At 43.7% G+C, this 19924-nt stretch overlaps 1 protein-coding gene across 6 annotated transcripts; it reads left to right on the top strand.

Annotated features, from left to right (window-relative positions):
- The first annotated feature begins 585 nt into the window (after positions 1-585).
- pknox1.1 (pbx/knotted 1 homeobox 1.1) lies at positions 586-16601 on the top strand. Of its 6 annotated transcripts, none has more exons than XM_071354454.1 (11): positions 586-653; positions 2277-2365; positions 3532-3641; positions 3862-4033; positions 4333-4521; positions 4905-5049; positions 5294-5391; positions 6143-6271; positions 7484-7560; positions 7738-7901; positions 10155-16601. In XM_071354454.1, the coding sequence occupies exons 2-11, from the start codon at positions 2288-2290 to the stop codon at positions 10334-10336; spliced, it is 1344 nt and encodes a 447-aa protein (XP_071210555.1). In that variant the 5' UTR covers positions 586-653; positions 2277-2287; the 3' UTR covers positions 10337-16601. The 6 variants fall into 6 exon arrangements, with proteins under 6 accessions (XP_071210555.1, XP_071210557.1, XP_071210559.1 ...); XM_071354456.1 differs by having other exon boundaries at positions 2302-2365; XM_071354458.1 differs by lacking the exon at positions 586-653 and adding an exon at positions 713-745 and having other exon boundaries at positions 2302-2365.
- Positions 16602-19924: the final 3323 nt, after the last annotated feature.

Genomic DNA, 19924 nt, shown 5'->3' on the forward strand with positions numbered 1-19924 from the left:
TCTGAGGCGTTGAGATATTTTGTATTGTTTAAGGTTTTTCTCTCGTTTTTAATAAGGGGAAAATATCTAACATTGATTCTTTGCCCGGGTTATTTGAATAGTGCTGTATATGCAAATATTCTTTATTTACTTTCTATTTTAATGACTCCCGACTTAGACTCTGTCTGATCGTTCAGGGCACCTCCTGTTGACCTAATTATCACAGCAGTACAATCACAACACTGCACATCTGAGAATGGATCTTCTTTGTATGTAATAATACATTACCCACTGATGGAGGATAAAGCTCCTTGTAATAGTCACAATGTCAAGTTAATTACATTAATTTCATTGTTATAACAGGCTTTTCATTTTGCTTTGACCTAGATTAAAGAGCAGCAGTAGTTTAGATTTTGCCAGGCATTCCACCAGCAAGATAGGCCGTCAGTGTAAATAAGAATTTGTTCTTAACTGACTTGCCTAGTTAAATCAAACAAAAAGATGCATATATTTGGGGCAAGAACAAGGCACACCAGACGTCACATCTCCTCCCCCCTCTCTATAAATATTCATGAGCCAAATATCCTGCGTGACCATGCGCGATGACGCAGCACGACAACTGCGGATCCCGATTGCTGCAGCCGCTTGTCAGTGTGACGAAGATTGGCACTCAGGTAAGCTGTCACTCAAAATCTTATTTTTCCGTTCCCTATCAATCAAACAATCTGGGCCGCACAGAATAATGCCTAGGGCAAAAACCCGGGAGGTAGGGAGGCCAGTGGAGTTCATGTAGCATTGAATAGATGGCCGGAGCCAAGGAAGATGGAAATTAACCGAGAAAAAAATGTCGGCGTTCTAGGGGGGGTGGGAAAGAAGGATTCTGAAAAAGCAAGGGCGAGAGCTAGATGCAAGGCCCCAGTCAGTTTACCCCTTCCAGTTGAATCGCGAGTGGCACAGGGGAGGGATAGGCAGCTGTCGCTTGCTTGCTTGTGGGCAAGATTTTAGAACTAAAATTAGAAACTAATATTTATAAATGAATTAACGAATAGTAATAATATTTTAATACAATGTCAATGCATATTGGATGAAATACGCGTTTATATACACTTTAATCCAGCAGCATTTTATGTCACTTTACTGTATTTTCGCGCAGCTACCTGTGAAAGTGGTAGCTAATCCGTCTCAGACACCGCTGTAAATATGGCGCTTCTGCTAACTTCACTATTGCAAACTAACGTTTAAAACAAGGACTCTTCAGTTGGTGTCGTGGCCATGAAGAGAGTTGATGCATATTACATTTAGTACACATTTGAGGCTGTTATCGCGTAATTTAGTGGGCAAAAGAAAATTCGCAATTTATTAGCTAGTAAGCTAACTAGCTAGATAGTTGCTTTCGTAAATAAACTAACGTTAGCTATTTTGTTTAGCGACCTTGTCTGAACAAGTAAACATCGCAATAAATGTAGTTAAGTTTTCTGAAACTGAATTTTTACTACACTGAATTGTCTCACTCGACAGCTTTCCTTCATATGATTGAAAGCTAATCCAATAATTGCTTGCTATTGCTAACCATCAATAAGCTAGTTGGCTTTGTTGCTGCGAGAATGGCAGCGATAAAAGCAAATCGGTTTAACATGGTAGGTGTGTGCCATCAGTTAAGACCATAAACATTAACCTGGTTTAATTATAAGACATGTATGATGCTCATCGATTCGCAACATTGTTGTATCCTTGCACACGAACATAAATCAAAGACTTACACAAAGCAGTACATTTCGAATGCCAGCGTATAAACTTCATACATTTTGTTCCCCTTATAGACTTTGTTTCCTAAGCCTTTTATATGTAAATTCATGTTTCATTCTTGTTGGACGAAGACCTTACAGTCAAATAGGTAGCTACATTATCGCGTATGTTATTGCACTACAGGGAGTAGATAATCTCTGTCAGAGCAATCCAGCATTGCCATGCTCTATTCATAAACATGGGAATTAATCAAGTATAAAAGTGGAATGTAATTGTGTTAAGGCCATTAAAAACATTCATATTTCTATGGTTTAGACTACAATAAGGATCAAATATTTATAGCACTTGGTCTTTCAAAGAGTGAAAAAGAATTCAATAGATTTTCACTGTAGTTTAGCAATTTACCTCAACCCGTCTCCATAGTGCAGTATTAGTCAATATTGTTTACCAAATACAAATGTCCGTTTTTGTAACTTGTCCTGTTTTCAAATAATCTCCATTCATCATGAAGAGTAATTTATACTATAATAGCCTTTTTTAATTCTCAACAGTGTGTGGATCTATGTGTCTTTCTAGGTCCGCCAACATGATGGCTGCCCAGTCGGATTCCATAGACAAGTACCTGGAGGGAGAGCAGCAGGTGGGTCAGAAGGACACATTTAGTCTGAGGCTCAGTTTTGCGGCCTACTTAAACCACGAGCATGGGTGTAAGGGAAGATTTTAAGTTCTTGAGTTGCTTATTTGAAGTTTGGATAAAAAAAAAAAGTAGAACTACTGTAATTTTTTCCTGCTGAATGTTTTTGGGTGTATTGTAATTCCTTAAATGATTTATTAGTATTTATTTAGAATGTATTGCCAAAACTACGGATGAGCAGCTTCTACACCAAGCCATAAGGCTGCTGAACAATTAATCAAATGGCCACCCGGACTATTTGCATTGACCCCTCCCCCCTTTGTTTTCACACTGCTGCTACTCGCTGTTTATTATCTATGCATAATCACTTTACTGCTACCTACATGTGCAAATGACCTTGAGTAACCTGTACCCCTGCACATTGACTTTGTACCGGTACCCCCTGTATATAGCCTCGTTATTGTTACTTAAAAAAATATATTTTACATTAGTTTATTCATTAAATATTTTCTTAACTCTATTTTCTTAACTGCGTTGTTGGTTAAGGGCTTGTAAGTAAGCATTTCACAGTAAGGTCTACCTACACCTGTTGTATTTGGCGCATGTGACAAATAAGATTTTATTTTGATTTGAGAAAATGGTGAGGACATATCAATGTTGAGGTTTTCCTGCTCTAGCAAACAAGTCTTTTTCAGCACATTTGCTCTCAATCAAAGCCATTGTTGGTTCAATCACATGGCTGGAGATGTGATTTATGTTCTTGGAAGTGAGCCTGGCTAGCTGCTGGTAGGCAGTGTGAAAATATGAGAGGAGGAGCACGTTGGCTTCCAATCACTGAAGGTGTCTGAATTAATTCGCTCAAAGACAAGCTTGGTGTAGCTATCGGTAATGGGTAAACATGATATGCCACGACTCATGTTTCTATTCTACTCCTGTCCAAAGAGACACTGACAGCCTCTGTATCATTCACCCATTTGAGAATAATTTAGCTAGGCTATTTCCTTCCATTGTGTACTGAGAAAACAGTCCTCCAACCTATTATCAATGCCAACAAGACCAATCTTCTCATGGCTTATTTAGTAGTTGAGGCAGGGTTCTGAGCGTTACCTAACCACTGCTATTGCTCCTCACTCTGCATTCATCTCATCTCCCTCGCTTCCGTTTCTCTCCAGATGCAGGGGGTGGAGCAGGCGGACGGTGAGGAGGGTTTGGATGCAGCCTCCAGTCCAACCCCCACTGAGCCCCAGACCCCCATGGATGTAGATAAGGCTTCCATATACCGGTACACCCCCTGACTCTGTTGACCCCCTGACAAAGCTTTGGTCAACCCCCACCTCAATTACTTTCAAAAAGGAAATGCTGCTGCTGTCAGTCGTAGATGTTGTCGGGGCTTTATGTGCCCTACTAACGAAAATATAGTGTAAACACTACCACGTGTAATATAAAAGTAAATTATGGCAATTTAGTGATGTCTCTTCGTGTGTCCGTGTGTGTTGTTGCAGGCATCCCTTGTTTCCTCTCCTGGCCCTGCTCTTTGAGAAATGTGAGCAGTCTACGCAGGGCTCAGACTGTGTCACGTCAGCCAGCTTCGACGTGGACATTGAGAACTTTGTCCGCAGCCAGGAGAAAGAGGGCAAAGCCTTCTTCAGTGAGGACCCTGATCTCGACAATCTGGTGACCTCCCTCATTTGCTGTTAATATTCTTTGAATGATTTTTCATCACAATGACCTCTAGTGACACTATTCATACATTTATGCAAATGACACATGGAAAGTAAGCTACTGTTTCATTGGCGCTGTTTGATGAAGCCAGTTGGCCACACATAAACATTACAACAGCCTTATACTAAAGTATCTACCAGTGGAATAAATTGTGTATTTACTATAAGACTACTACTATGCACATGCCATTTTCAATGCAAACGTCCTGGCCTCTCATAACTCCTCTCTCTGACCTGACCTTTGACCCCTAGATGGTGAAGGCCATCCAGGTGCTGCGGATCCACCTGCTGGAGCTGGAGAAGGTCAGCGACCTGTGTAAGGACTTCTGCAGCCGCTACATCTCCTGTCTCAAGACCAAGATGAACAGCGAGACGCTGCTGAGTGGAGAACCTGGCAGCCCCTACACATCTGGACAGGGTTTCTCCCCCACCAAGATCCAGGTACACACACCCTGCCATACAGATATATTTTGCTGCCGTCATACACACCCATTATGAATCCACAATACACACACCCTTGTATACTGCAATACACACACCCTTGTATACTGCAATACACACACCCTTGTATACTGCAATACACACACCCTTGTATACTGCAATACACACACCCTTGTATACTGCAATACACACACCATTGTATACTGCAATACACACACCCTTGTATACTGCAATACACACACCCTTGTATACTGCTATACACACACTGAATCCGTAAAACATAGATCACACCTTGCCTATTATATACACACATGATGCTATATACACAGACTATTGACCCATGAAGACTCCGTTTAACCTCTCTGTGTGTGTGTGTCGTGCAGACGTCCAGCTCTTTCACAGGAACCCTCAGTCCCCAGGGGATTGTGGTGCCAGCATCGGCCCTGCAGCAAGGCAACGTAACCATGACAACAGTCAACCCCACACAGGTTATAGCAGGTATGTCACCCTGGCATACAACAACCACAGGTAGAGCCTCAGACACCAACCCGCACCGCCCTCACTTCAATAGGAATCATAGGGGCGGTTTCCCGAGCACAGATTAAATTTAGTCCTGGATTATATTTCAATGGAGAGTCCAGGACGAGCGAGGCTTAATCTGTGTGCCGGAAACCGGCCCTTAGCGTACAGCTGTCTGTTTCTGTACCAGCAGTTTATGAAAATAAATAAGGACTAGTCTGAAAGCATTGTTGGGTCCTTGTGTTTCCTCCAGGTGGCACAGTCTACCAACCAGTTACAGTAGTCAACTCACAGGGCCAGGTGGTGTCACAGACCCTCTCGCCCCAGACCATACGTATCCAGAACACACAGGTAAGACACACAAACACATCTGGAGGCTGACATTTACTGCCCGCTGACCAGCCCCCTCCCACGCTGCCCGCTGACCAGCCCCCCTCCCACACTGACCAGCCCCCCTCCCACGCTGACCAGTCCCCCTCCCACGCTGCCCGCTGACCAGCCCCCCTCCCACGCTGCCCGCTGACCAGCCCGCTGACCAGCCCCCCTCCCACGCTGCCCGCTGACCAGCCCCCTCCCACGCTGCCCGCTGACCAGCCCCCCTCCCACGCTGACCAGCCCCCCTCCCACGCTGCCCGCTGACCAGCCCCTCTCCCACGCTGACCAGTCCCCCTCCCACGCTGCCCGCTGACCAGCCCCCCGCCCACGCTGCCCGCTGACCAGCCCCCTCCCACGCTGCCCGCTGACCAGCCCCCCTCCCACGCTGACCAGCCCCCCTCCCACGCTGCCCGCTGAACAGCCCCCCTCCCACGCTGACCAGCCCCCCTCCCACGCTGACCAGTCCCCCTCCCACGCTGACCAGCCCCCCTCCCACGCTGACCAGCCCCCCTCCCACACTGCCCGCTGACCAGCCCCCCTCCCACGCTGACCAGGCCCCCTCCCACGCTGACCAGCCCCCCTCCCACGCTGACCAGCCCCCCTCCCACACTGCCCGCTGACCAGCCCCCCTCCCACGCTGACCAGGCCCCCTCCCACGCTGACCAGCCCCCCTCCCATGCTGCGTAAATGTGAAAGAATATAGAAACCTAACTGTAACTCTCTTCAGCTCCAGCTGCAGCTCAACCAGGACCTGAGTTTCTTCAACCACGACGACAGCTCACCCAAGAACAAGCGTGGCGTTCTTCCCAAACAAGCCACCAACGTCATGCGCTCCTGGCTCTTCCAGCACATCGGGGTGAGTAGAACACAGGCACACTCTATAGGTTTACAACCTGGAATGATTCTGTGATTTGATTGGCTTGCAGTACAAGATGAAAACACTAACTACTTAAAGGAAAGGTTCACCCATTTTGAATGTTATTTTGTTTTTGTACACCTCTGAGTGATGTTCTATCTATTCCCCTGGGTCATTTCATGTTTTCATTTGTAGCTTGAGTTATTGGCGTTTTTAAGCAGGCAGAAACCCAGCCAGTATCACGTAGTATTGTGACGAAGTCTCTCTCACGACACTGGAATAAGACTTTTAGATGGTGAAAACGTCTATCATACATGTCAGATTTCAATACTGGTCGATGTCATAACTCGGTAGGATGTCTTCTCTCGTATGAGCCTATGATTGTATTTTTGCGATACTCCTACCTCGAGAAATGTGTAATTTAAGCACATTTCTCCTTTGTCTGCCTCTTCAGTCCTGGGTGCATTGCATGGTGCCGTTGCCAGAGATATTATAGAAAAGAGATAGTAATCCAATGAATGAAGGAACGAATAATGCCCCATCCAGCAGACTGTCGACCAATTGCGTTCACGTTGTCATGCTGCGTCACGCGGTTGCCAAGCTAATCGTGACACAATTCCTTCTCAAAGTCAGTGTATGTCGAAAAATGGGCCTATTTTCCTCGAAAGTACGTAATGTTACGATTCCAAAGCTACACGATACTACAGATAGCAAGTTAATTATCTCGGGAAAAATGTGTAAAGTTGTACATCTTGTTGATGAAATTCGTGCTAATATTTGGGTTTTGACCCAGTGTCCAATAGACTCCCATTCACTCCTACCCAGAATGGTTCAGATTGCACACGCAACCCATTGACGTAGCATGGGCTACGTTTCCCATCTCCTCAAAAGTATTTCTGCCTTTGAAAATGTCAGACTCCACTCTGTGAGCAACGTTACATGCTGATATGTTCTTTGGTATTATTGTGTGTAGCTAGCTAGCTGGCCAGCCCATAGAGAGAGCATTTCATTGTGGATTTGAGCTGCAACAGATTTCCACAAATATTTTTCCCTGTTGCTACCAACCTTATTATGACGGCAAAATGAAACATTTGTTCACAAAAAATATTGTTCTTAATATTGTTATTTAACACTGTAAATTATAGGAATTAGTGGTTTTGGGTGGATTTTGGGTGGATTTTTCCTTTAATGACTGTTGTCTTATTTCTATAGCACCCCTACCCCACAGAGGATGAGAAGAAGCAGATCGCTACCCAAACTAACCTAAGCCTCCTCCAAGTCAACAACTGGTGATTTACATGAATCCATGCCACACTACCATGAACTATCACCTAAGACTATGAAATACCATAAAGAACAACCTCTCCTAGCGTGAACCAATCCAATAATGTGTCAAGTTTAGTGATTGGTCAAACCCCTTGTTTCCCCTCTCGTGATTGGTCCAACCTTTCCTCCTTCTCTCTCAGGTTCATAAACGCGCGGAGGCGAATCCTGCAGCCCATGCTGGACGCCAGCTCTTCGGAGACACCCAAAAACAAGAAGAAACCTCCTCCGAACAGGCCGCTACAGCGCTTCTGGCCTGACTCCATCGCCACGGGGATGACCCAACAACAGGTCCAGATGCCAGATGGTACTTAATTTTTTTTATTATTTCACCTTCATTTAACCAGGTAGGCTAGTTGAGAACAAGTTCTCATTTACAACTGTGACCTGGCCAAGACAAAGCAAAGCAGTTCGACACATACAACAACACAGAGTTAAACATGGAATAAACAAACATATAATCAATAATACAGTAGAACAAGACTATATACAGCCTGTGCAAATGAGGTAGAATAAGGGAGGTAAGGCAATAAATAGGCCATGGTGGCAAAGTAATTACAATATAGCCATTAAACACTGGAATGGTAGAATGTGCAGAAGATGAATGTGCAAGTAGAGATACTGGGGTGCAAAGGAGCAAGATAACTAAATAAATACAGTATGGGGATGGGGTAGTTGGATGGGCTATTTACAGATGGGCTATGTGCAGTGATCTGTGAGCTGCTCTGACTGCAGGTGCTTAAAGCTAGTGAGGGAGAAATGGGTCTCCTGCTTTAGTGATTTTTGCAGTTCGTTCCAGTCATTGGCAGCAGAGAACTGGAAGGAAAGGCGGCCAAAGGAAGATTTGGCTTTAGGGGTGACCAGTGAAATATACCTGCTGGAGCGTGTGCCAAGGGTGGGTGCTGCTATGGTGACCAGTGAACTGAGATAAGGCGGGGCTTTACCTAACAGAGACTTGTAGATGACCTGGAGCCAGTGGGTTTGGCGACGATATGAAGCGAGGGCCAGCCAATGAGAGAGTACATGTCGCAGTGGTGGGTCTTATACGGGGCTTTGGTGACAAAACGGATGGCACTGTAATAAACTACATCCAATTTGTTGAGTAGAGTGTTGGAGGCTATTTTGTAAATGACATCGCCGAAGTCAAGGATCGGTAGGATGGTCAGTTTTACGAGGGTATGTTTGGCAGCATGAGTGAAGGATGCTTTGTTACGAAGTAGGAAGCTGATTCTAGATTTAAATTTGGATTGGAGATGTTTAATGTGAGTCTGGAAGGAGAGTTTACAGTCTAACCAGACACCTAGGTATTTGTAGTTGTCCACATATTCTAAGTCAGAACCGTCCAGAGTAGTGATGCTGGGCGGGCGGGCAGGTGCGGGCAGCAATCGGTTGAAGAGCATGCATTTAGTTTTACTTGCATTTAACTTGGCTTTCGAAGATCTTAGAAAGGCAGGGTAGGATAGATATAGGTCTGTAGCAGTTTGGGTCTAGAGTGTCTCCCCCTTTGAAGAGGGGGATGACCGCGGAAGCTTTCAAATCTTTAGGAATCTCAGATGATACGAAAGAGAGGTTGAACAGACTAGTAATAGGGGTTGCAACATTTTTGGGAGATCATTTTAGAAAGAAAGGGTCCAGATTGTCTAGCCCGGCTGATTTGTAAGGGTCCAGATTTCGCCGCTCTTTCAGAACATCAGCTATCTGGATTTGGGTGAAGGAGAAATGGGGGAGGCTTGGGCGAGTTGCTGTGGGGGGTGAAGGGCTGTTGATCGGGGTAGGGGTAGCCAGGTGGAAAGCATGGCCAGCCGTAGAAAAATGCTTATTGAAATTCTCAATTATAGTGGATTTATCGGTGGTGACAGTGTTTCCTAGCCTCAGTGCAGTTGGCAGCTGGGAGGAGGTGCTCTTATTCTCCATGGACTTTACAGTGTCCCATAACTTTTTTGAATGTGTGCTACAGGATGCAAATTTCTACTTGAAAAAGCTAGCCGTAGCTTTCCGAACTGCCTGTGTATATTTGTTCCTAACTTCCCTGAACAGTTGCATATCACGGGGGCTATTCGATGCTAATGCAGAACGCCACAGGATGTTTTTGTGCTGGTCAAGGGCAGTCAGGTCTGGAGAGAACCAAGGGCTATATCTGTTCCTGGTTCTACATTTTTTGAATTGGGCATGCTTATTTAAGATGGTGAGGAAGGCACTTTTAAAGAATAACCAGGCATCCTCTACTGATGGGATGAGGTCAATATCCTTCCAGGATACTCGGGCCAGGTCGATCAAGTACTGACTTGCTACACTGCTCATTGGATAAGCACTGCTATGTTTCAAGAGTTGCTAGAGCTGTTGGCTATACTTGTTTTTAAGGTAACTAGGCGCAAGCGCTTACTGTAATGGAAATGATAGCCACAAGGAGAATTAAGTCACAAGGCAAATTCAAGGCTCCCTTGTTAAAGCGACTTATTTCACAATGGGACTCACTTTGTGTGGAAATAAGACACTAGAGAAAAACATGAGTGCTACCTGTGATGCCACTGACGTCCTCTCCTGGTCGTCTGTTCACCAGGAACCACGGTGATGATGAGTGTGGAGGGTCTCCGGAGCCTGACTTCAGACGGTGCCACGCTGGCCGTGCAGCAGGTGATGATGGGCGGGCACAGCGAGGACGAATCAGGAGACAGCGGGGACGAGGACGATGATGACGACATGGCTGGGCTGGGCCTGGACAACAGCGACTCCCTGCAGTAGGACACAGACGTACTGTACACACACACACACGAAGACATACACACTTAAAAACAAACTTTGTGGGCTTTGTTTTAATATGTATGTATATATATGTGTGTGTGTATATATATATATGTGTGTGTGTGTGGTGGTTAAGACCTTCAACTGACACATTATGTAGGTAGGCTAACAATGAATAAGGCGGGCTAACAATGAATAAGGCGGGCTGATAATGAATAAGGCGGGCTAACAATGAATAAGGCGGGCTAACAATGAATAAGGCGGGCTAACAATGAATAAGGCGGGCTGATAATGAATAATGGGGGCTGATAATGAATAAGGCGGGCTAACAATGAATAAGGCGGGCTGATAATGAATAATGCGGGCTGATAATGAATAAGGCGGGCTGATAATGAATAAGGCGGGCTGATAATGATCAGGCCCTACACCCAAACAAGGGCACTGCGTTCATCCACCTCTGGCCTGCTCGCCTCCCTACCTCTGAGGAAGTACAGCTCCCGCTCAGCCCAGTCAAAACTGTTCGCTGCTCTGGCACCCCAATGGTGGAACAAACTCCCCCACGACGCCAGGTCAGCGGAATCAATCACCACCTTCCGGAGACACCTGAAACCCCACCTCTTTAAGGAATACCTAGGATAGGATAAAGTAATCCTTCTAACCCCCCCCCCCCCCCCCTTAGAGTTAGATGCACTATTGTAAAGTGGTTGTTCCACTGGACATCATAAGGTGAATGCACCAACTTGTAAGTCGCTCTGGATAAGAGCGTCTGCTAAATGACTTAAATGTAAATGTAAAATAATGAATAAGGCGGGCTGATAATGAATAAGGCGGGCTAACAATGAATAAGGCGGGCTAACAATGAATAAGGCGGGCTGATAATGAATAAGGCGGGCTAACAATGAATAAGGCGGGCTAACAATGAATAAGGCGGGCTGATAATGAATAAGGCGGGCTGATAATGAATAAGGCGGGCTGATAATGAATAAGGCGGGCTGATAATGAATAAGGCGGGCTAATAATGAATAAGGCGGGCTGATAATGAATAAGGCGGGCTGATAATGAATAAGGCGGGCTAATAATGAATAAGGCGGGCTGATAATGAATAAGGCGGGCTAACAATGAATAAGGCGGGCTAACAATGAATAAGGCGGGCTGATAATGAATAAGGCGGGCTAACAATAAATAAGGCGGGCTGATAATGAATAAGACGGGCTGATAATGAATAAGGCGGGCTGATAATGAATAAGGCGGGCTGATAATGAATAAGACGGGTTGATAATGAATAAGGCGGGCTGATAATGAATAAGGCGGGCTGATAATGAATAAGACGGGTTGATAATGAATAAGGCGGGCTGATAATGAATAAGACGGGCTGATAATGAATAAGGCGGGCTGATAATGAATAAGGCGGGCTGATAATGAATAAGGCGGGCTGATAATGAATAAGACGGGATGATAATGAATAAGGCGGGCTGATAATGAATTGCAACACACACTAGAACCAAATCAGAGCCATTTTTGATGCTCTGCTAAAAATAGGATGGCTCAGATTATGTATGTACTGTAGATAGACTGGTATTGCATCGCAAGTACACAAATGCGCGTTACACGTAAGTATACGCTCTCTCGATCGGTTTACACAGAGCACAACCACTGGACATACGGGATCACTCCCGATGTCCCTTTAATGAACGGAGTGTCTTGTGTGTGTGAGGAGTTTGATATCAGAAAGCGTTTTTACTACCGTTGTCTGTGTGTTTGTAAGCCAGTGTTTTTCTGTATAATATCATTGTATGTTCCAAAAGACGGAGAAACGGAAGCAGCAAAAAAAAAATCATGAAGTGTTAAAAAACACACTCTGAAGCTCCGTTACTAAATGGTGAATGATTTCTTATTTTTGATTTAAATCTCTTTTTGGATGCCAACACTTTCAAGTTGTATCTTTTAATGGGTTTTGTTCACTTTGCATGACTGTGTTTGACTACATGTGCCCACTCTGATTAGGACTGGCTTACAGGCAGAGCCCATGGCTTACAGGCAGACCCTATAGGTCCAGCAGAGCCCATTAAGGAAAATTAAAGTAAAGAGGCTTATTTTTATATACAAACACGAGAAGTATGCTTTTTGTTTGTTTGGTGTTCTCTTGTTTTGTTTGGAATGTTTATGTACAAAAAGTTTTGTTATTGAAGCTAGCGGCCCTGTTTTCCAGGGTCCAATTAGGTTTTCTAAATATTGATGACAAATGAGAAAAAAATGTGATTATGTCAAATGGTTTTTAACACGATCCGAAAAAGGCCTTATTTACAGTTAACTGCCAAAATAATGGAAACACTTAAGTAAATGAGGGATACAAAGTATATTTAAACCAGGAGGTTCTACACAGGGTCTGGTTCAGGAGTTTAATAAACACATTAACATCCCATCATGCTTCAGGTATTAAAAATGCCCAGTTGTTGATTTATTATGGCTAGAAGAGGTCTCCGTGACTTTGAAAGAGGGGTCTCAAAGGAGCACAGGCTGTTTTTAAGTGTGTGTGTGTGTCTCAGTTACCAGATCTCTACCAAATGGAACACTTATGGGAGATTATGGAGCGATGCCTCCACAATCTCGTTCTCCACCACCGTCAATAGAACATTAAATGATGGAACGTCTCGTAGAAGAATAGCGTTGCATCACTCCAGTAGAGTTTCAGACATCCGTCGAATCAATTTAACGGCACATTGAAGCGGCTCCTTCTGGACCTACACCCTATTAAGTCGGAGTTTCCGTTATTTTGGCAGTTACCGGTATGTTCTTTTTGTAAAGACATAACTATAGTGAAAAGCACAGAAAGCCTAACTAGTAGAAGCTACACTCACCTATGTTTTTATTTGGACAAACTTTTACTTTGGCACTTGAGTATACTCCAGCATTTTGGGATTTGAGATCAAATGTTTAAATGAGGAGACAGTACAGAAAGTCACCTTTTTTATTTGAGGGAATTTTCATACGTATCTGTTTTACAGTTTAGAAGTGAATGCACTTTATGTATCTAGTCCCCACCATTTGAATAACTATTTGAACAAATTAACTTTATAGTGTTTTAACAGTTTGTAAAAAATGTTGTGGTATTTGGTCCCATATTCCTTGTACACAATGACAACATAAATCTTGTGACTCTAGAAACTTGTTGGATGCATTTGCAGTTTGTTTTGTTTGTGTTTCGGATTATATTGTGCCCAATAGAAATGAATTTAAAAAATATATATTTTACCTTTGTTTAAATAGGCAAGTCAGTTAAGAACAAATTCTTATTTTCAATGACGGCCTAGGAACAGTAGGTTAACTGCCTTGTTCAGGGGCAGAATGACAGATTTTTACCTTGTCCGCTCGGGGATTCGAACTTGCAACCTTTCGGTTACTAGTCCAACGCTCTAACCACTAGGTAACCTAGAGAAATGAATGGTGAATAGTGTATTGTCATTTTGGAGTCACTTTATTGTAAATAAACACTGGTACGTTAATGTGGATGCTACCATGATTACGGATAATCATGAATTAATCGTGAATAATAATGAGTGAGGAAAGCTAAAGGGCATAAATGTCATACCCCACCCAAAAATGCTAACTTCCTGTTACTGGTAATGGTGAGAAGTTAGCATGTGTTGGGGGCATGATCTTTGTGCTTCTGTAGATGCATGAAGTGCATTCACTTCTAAACTGTAAAACAGATATGTATGAAAATACCCTCAAATAAAAGGTGACTTTTTATATCCCACCTCATATAAACATTTGATCTCAAATCCCAAAACGCTGGAGTATAGAGCCAAATTAAACATTTTAGTGTCACTGTCCAAATAAATACATAGGGCAGTGTATATACAGTGGGGAGAACAAGTATTTGATACACTGCCGATTTTGCAGGTTTTCCTACTTACAAAGCATGTAGAGGTCTGTACTTTTTATCATAGGTACACTTCAACTGTGAGAGACGGAATCTAAAACAAAAATCCAGAAAATCACATTGTATGATTTTTAAGTAATTAATTTGCATTTTATTGCATGACATAAGTATTTGATCACCTACCAACCAGTAAGAATTCCGGCTCTCACAGACCTGTTAGTTTTTCTTTAAGAAGCCCTCCTGTTCTCCACTCATTACCTGTATTAACTGCACCTGTTTGAAATCGTTACCTGTATAAAAGACACCTGTCCACACACTCAATCAAACAGACTCCAACCTCTCCACAATGGCCAAGACCAGAGAGCTGTGTAAGGACATCAGGGATAAAATTGTAGACCTGCACAAGGCTGGGATGGGCTACAGGACAATAGGCAAGCAGCTTGGTGAGAAGGCAACAACTGTTGGCGCAATTATTAGAAAATGGAAGAAGTTGAAGATGACGGTCAATCACCCTCGGTCTGGGGCTCCATGCAAGATCTCACCTCGTGGGGCATCAATGATCATGGGGAAGGTGAGGGATCAGCCCAGAACTACACGGCAGGACCTGGTCAATGACCTGAAGAGAGCTGGGACCACAGTCTCAAAGAAAACCATTAGTACCACACTACGCCGTCATGGATTAAAATCCTGCAGCGCACGCAAGGTCCCCCTGCTCAAGCCAGCGCATGTCCAGGCCCGTCTGAAGTTTGCCAATGACCATCTGGATGATCCAGAGGAGGAATGGGAGAAGGTCATGTGGTCTGATGAGACAAAAATAGAGCTTTTTGGTCTAAACTCCACTCGCCGTGTTTGGAGGAAGAAGAAGGATGAGTACAACCCCAAGAACACCATCCCAACCGTGAAGCATGGAGGTGGAAACATCATTCTTTGGGGATGCTTTTCTGCAAAGGGGACAGGACGACTGCACCGTATTGAGGGGAGGATGGATGGGGCCATGGATCGCGAGATCTTGGCCAACAACCTCCTTCCCTCAGTAAGAGCATTGAAGATGGGTCGTGGCTGGGTCTTCCAGCATGACAACGACCCGAAACACACAGCCAGGGCAACTAAGGAGTGGCTCCGTAAGAAGCATCTCAAGGTCCTGGAGTGGCCTAGCCAGTCTCCAGACCTGAACCCAATAGAAAATCTTTGGAGGGAGCTGAAAGTCCGTATTGCCCAGCGACAGCCCCGAAACCTGAAGGATCTGGAGAAGGTCTGTATGGAGGAGTGGGCCAAAATCCCTGCTGCAGTGTGTGCAAACCTGGTCAAGAACTACAGGAAACGTATGATCTCTGTAATTGCAAACAAAGGTTTCTGTACCAAATATTAAGTTCTGCTTTTCTGATGTATCAAATACTTATGTCATGCAATAAAATGCAAATTAATTACTTAAAAATCATACAATGTGATTTTCTGTATTTTTGTTTTAGATTCCGTCTCTCACAGTTGAAGTGTACCTATGATAAAAAATTACAGACCTCTACATGCTTTGTAAGTAGGAAAACCTGCAAAATCGGCAGTGTATCAAATACTTGTTCTCCCCACTGTACCTATAGGGAAAGTAGTCAACGGAAGCTAAATGGCATAGTAATATGTTACATTGACAATTGCAGTTGGGATTGAAATTCAGAAATAAACTTGATTTGCAGTACCCTCATTTTCTGCAAACAAGTCCAGTTTTGCCAGTGTGTCATTTTTTATTTATTTTTTATAATAGTTCCGTAGATGTCACTCTTTCAAGTGCACAATTCAGTATACTATGCTTATTGCAACGGTCACAAGGAACTGAAATAGATATTATGGTACTTAGGCAGACAGATCCACAACACAGAGATACAGTACAAATGCAATCACAGTCTAAAAAACCATAGTTATGTTGCATGCATTTAATCTTTTTTTTAATGTACATATACATATTGCATTAGGGGCAGAGAGCAGTTGGGATCCTCTGACCTCACAGGCAGCACATTGGTCCTCAGTTTGAGAAGGACTGGAGTACTGTGGCTGATCTAGGGATAGCTTTTTAAGAATGTTTTACAAAATGCGCCATCTTCTATTCTAATATTATTGCATAAAGTTCAGGGCCTTTTATTGTTGGGAAAACCTGCACCAATGTACTGTATATTTTCAATCTTATGCTTCTATTTTCTGTCATTCAGAAAACCTGACATGAGATTAGATCCCCGCTGAGTGTTTCTGGCTCGGGATCAGGTGGCTCTCAGCTGCACTCTCTCTCACATATCTGCTGTTTTTTAATTTTATTTGTTTAATCTACTGTTGACTTTTCTCTGTCTGTTTGCCTTAGAGCTTTTCTATTTTGGAATAAATGATGCTTAACCGCTACTGTTGTGTTCCTCTGCCTTCATTGTGCTTGCTAGTAGACATGATTTGTGACAAAAGTCAACCCCTACAAAGGTTATGGCAGGTATGTCAACATGGCATACCACTCAGACGCCAAGCACCGCCGCCCATCCTCACCCTTGATAGATGATATGGCTGGGCAACAGCAACCCCTTGCTGTAGGATACACACCAATAGACAAATACACTCAAACTTTGTGTGCTCTGTTGAAAATATATATTATGGTGGTTCAAAACTACCACAACTGACATGCATGTAGAATAAGGCAGGCTGATAATAAGGCAGGCTGACAATAAGGCAGGCTGATAATAAGGCAGGCTGACAATACGGCAGGTTGATAATAAGGCAGGCTGATAATAAGGCAGGCTGACAATAAGGCAGGCTGATAATAAGGCAGGCTGACAATAAGGCAGGCTGATAATAAGGCAGGCTGACAATAAGACAGGTTGATAATAAGGCAGGCTGACAATAAGGCAGGCTGATAATAAGACAGGCTGACAATACGGCAGGTTGATAATAAGGCAGGCTGATAATAAGGCAGGCTGACAATAAGGCAGGTTGATAATAAGGCAGGCTGATAATAAGGCAGGCTGATAATAAGGCAGGCTGACAATAAGGCAGGTTGATAATAAGGCAGGCTGATAATAAGGCAGGCTGATAATAAGGCAGGCTGACAATAAGGCAGGTTGATAATAAGGCAGGCTGACAATAAGGCAGGCTGACAATAAGGCAGGCTGATAATAAGGCAGGCTGATAATAAGGCAGGCTGACAATAAGGCAGGTTGATAATAAGGCAGGCTGATAATAAGGCAGGCTGACAATACGGCAGGTTGATAATAAGGCAGGCTGATAATAAGGCAGGCTGACAATAAGGCAGGCTGATAATAAGGCAGGCTGACAATAAGGCAGGCTGACAATAAGGCAGGCTGATAATAAGGCAGGCTGACAATATGGCAGGCTGATAATAAGGCAGGCTGACAATAAGGCAGGCTGATAATAAGGCAGGCTGACAATAAGGCAGGCTGATAATAAGGCAGGCTGATAATAAGGCAGGCTGACAATAAGGCAGGCTGATAATAAGGCAGGCTGATAATAAGGCAGGCTGACAATAAAGCAGGCTGATAATAAGGCAGGCTGATAATAAGGCAGGCTGACAATAAGGCAGGCTGATAATGAATTGCGTACACACACTAGAACCAAATCAGAGCCATTTTTTCTAATGCTCTGCTAAAAATTAGATGGCTCAGATCTTTGACAGAATACATATATGTTATGTATGCAATGTAAACTGAACAACAATTTAAACGCAACATGCAACAATTTCAAAGATTTTACTGAGTTACAGAGTTCCAATTATTATTCAATTGAAATAGATTCAGTAGGCCCTGATCTATGGATTTCACATGACTGGGCAATAGATTCAGTAGGCCCTGATCTATGGATTTCACATGACTGGGCAAGGGCACAGCCATGGGTGGGCATAGCCCCACCCACTGGGGAGCCAGACCCAGCCAATCAGAGTGAGTTTTTTGCCCACAAAAGGGCTTTACTCAGCACCCCCTCAGACGATACCGCAGGTGAAGAAGCCGAATGTGGAGGTCCTAGGCTAGCGTGGTTACACGTGGTCTGCAGTTGTGAAATCGGTTGGATGTACTGCCAACTTCCCTAAAATGACATTGGTTATGACATTGGCTTATGGTAGAGAAATTAACATTAAATTCTCTGGCTACAGCTCTGTTGGACATTCCTGCAGTCAGCATGCCAATTGCACGCTCCCTCAAAACTTGAGACATCTGTGGCATTGTATTGTGACATAACTGCACATTTTAGAGCGGCTTTCTATTGTCCCCAGCACAAGGCGCACCTGTGTAATGATCATGTGGTTTAATCAACTTCTTGATATGCCACACCTGTCAGGAGGATGGATTATCTTGGCACGGAGAAACATTTCTGGGATCTGTTATTTCAGCTCATGAAACATGGGACCAACACTTTACATGGGTTTTATAGAAGTCACAATAAGTTGCATGGACTCACTGTGTGATAGACGGATATTGCATTGCACATAATACACACATTCTCATACACACACATTCAATAGACTTTTCTATTCTGAAGTTGCAGTACACTCCACAGGAGGGTTGGTGGCACCTTAATTGGGGAGAATGGGCTCGTGGTAATGACTGTAGTGGAATCAGTGGAATGGTATCAGATACATCAAACACATTGTTTCCAGGTGATCGATTCCATTCCATTTGCTCCGTTCCGGCCATTTTTATGAGCCGTTCTCCCCTCAGCAGACTCCACCGGTACACTCACTGATTCATAATTGTATTTATTACATAAACCTACAGGGCCTATTGCAACCATCAATGGCCACCAGATTCTTGTCAGCTAATCTCTCTTTTAACCGTCAACAGCACTTAAATCACCCGCACACCTGATCTCAATTGCTACCATTATTGTCCATCAGCGACATCTCTTGAAACTGAGGGGAAATGTTAATGCATGTGGTTCCCTCTGCTGGATACAACCATAACTGCAACATGAGTATGTGATCTATTAACCTGTATCTACACAACATGGGCCAGGGATGTTGCATGGGCCAGACCATTGAGAGCATGGCCAGTGTATTCAACCTTTTCTGGCCCATAAAGCGATTTTAGCATGTAAATATTGGTAGGGCAAACTCCCCCCACATTTTTTTTGATTCATGCCAGCAAATCCACTACACAACACTAATCATGACATTAATTGCACTTATAACCGTGACAAACGGTGCCCACAAACTGTTAGGGGCCTACATAAAGCTGTCCCAACAGCAGAGCTTTCTATTCAGCACCAAGTAGTGAATCGTTACCACAGCTACACCTGGTTATCAGCGGAGCCTTGTCTGGCAGCGAAACAGTTCAATCAGCTTCATGTACTGCCTTTAAAAAAAACATAGCTGATATGGCTGACTTGCTTAAACAAATGTGGTTTCTACTGACAATTGAAATGTACAGACTATGGCATAAGGGGAGGATGAGCAGATAAGAGGCAATCTGTAATTTAGAATAAGACATTAATGAGCGAGCTAGTCAATATAACTTATTTGTAAAGCACATTTGAAATGTACAGCAACAGAATTCAGAACATGGTCCGTTCTTACAGTATTCTCCCTGTACACCAAGTCAGAACAGTATTATAAATAAAGGGGGCATATAAGCATACAATGAAAGCTCTTATAATATTTGATGATTACATTTCTCTAAAACAGGCTATAGGCTACATGTGCACCACCAAGTCAGAACAGTAGGCTAAGT

The sequence above is a fragment of the Salvelinus alpinus genome, chromosome 20 (genome assembly GCF_045679555.1).
Source record: "Salvelinus alpinus chromosome 20, SLU_Salpinus.1, whole genome shotgun sequence".
NCBI lineage: Eukaryota > Metazoa > Chordata > Actinopteri > Salmoniformes > Salmonidae > Salvelinus > Salvelinus alpinus.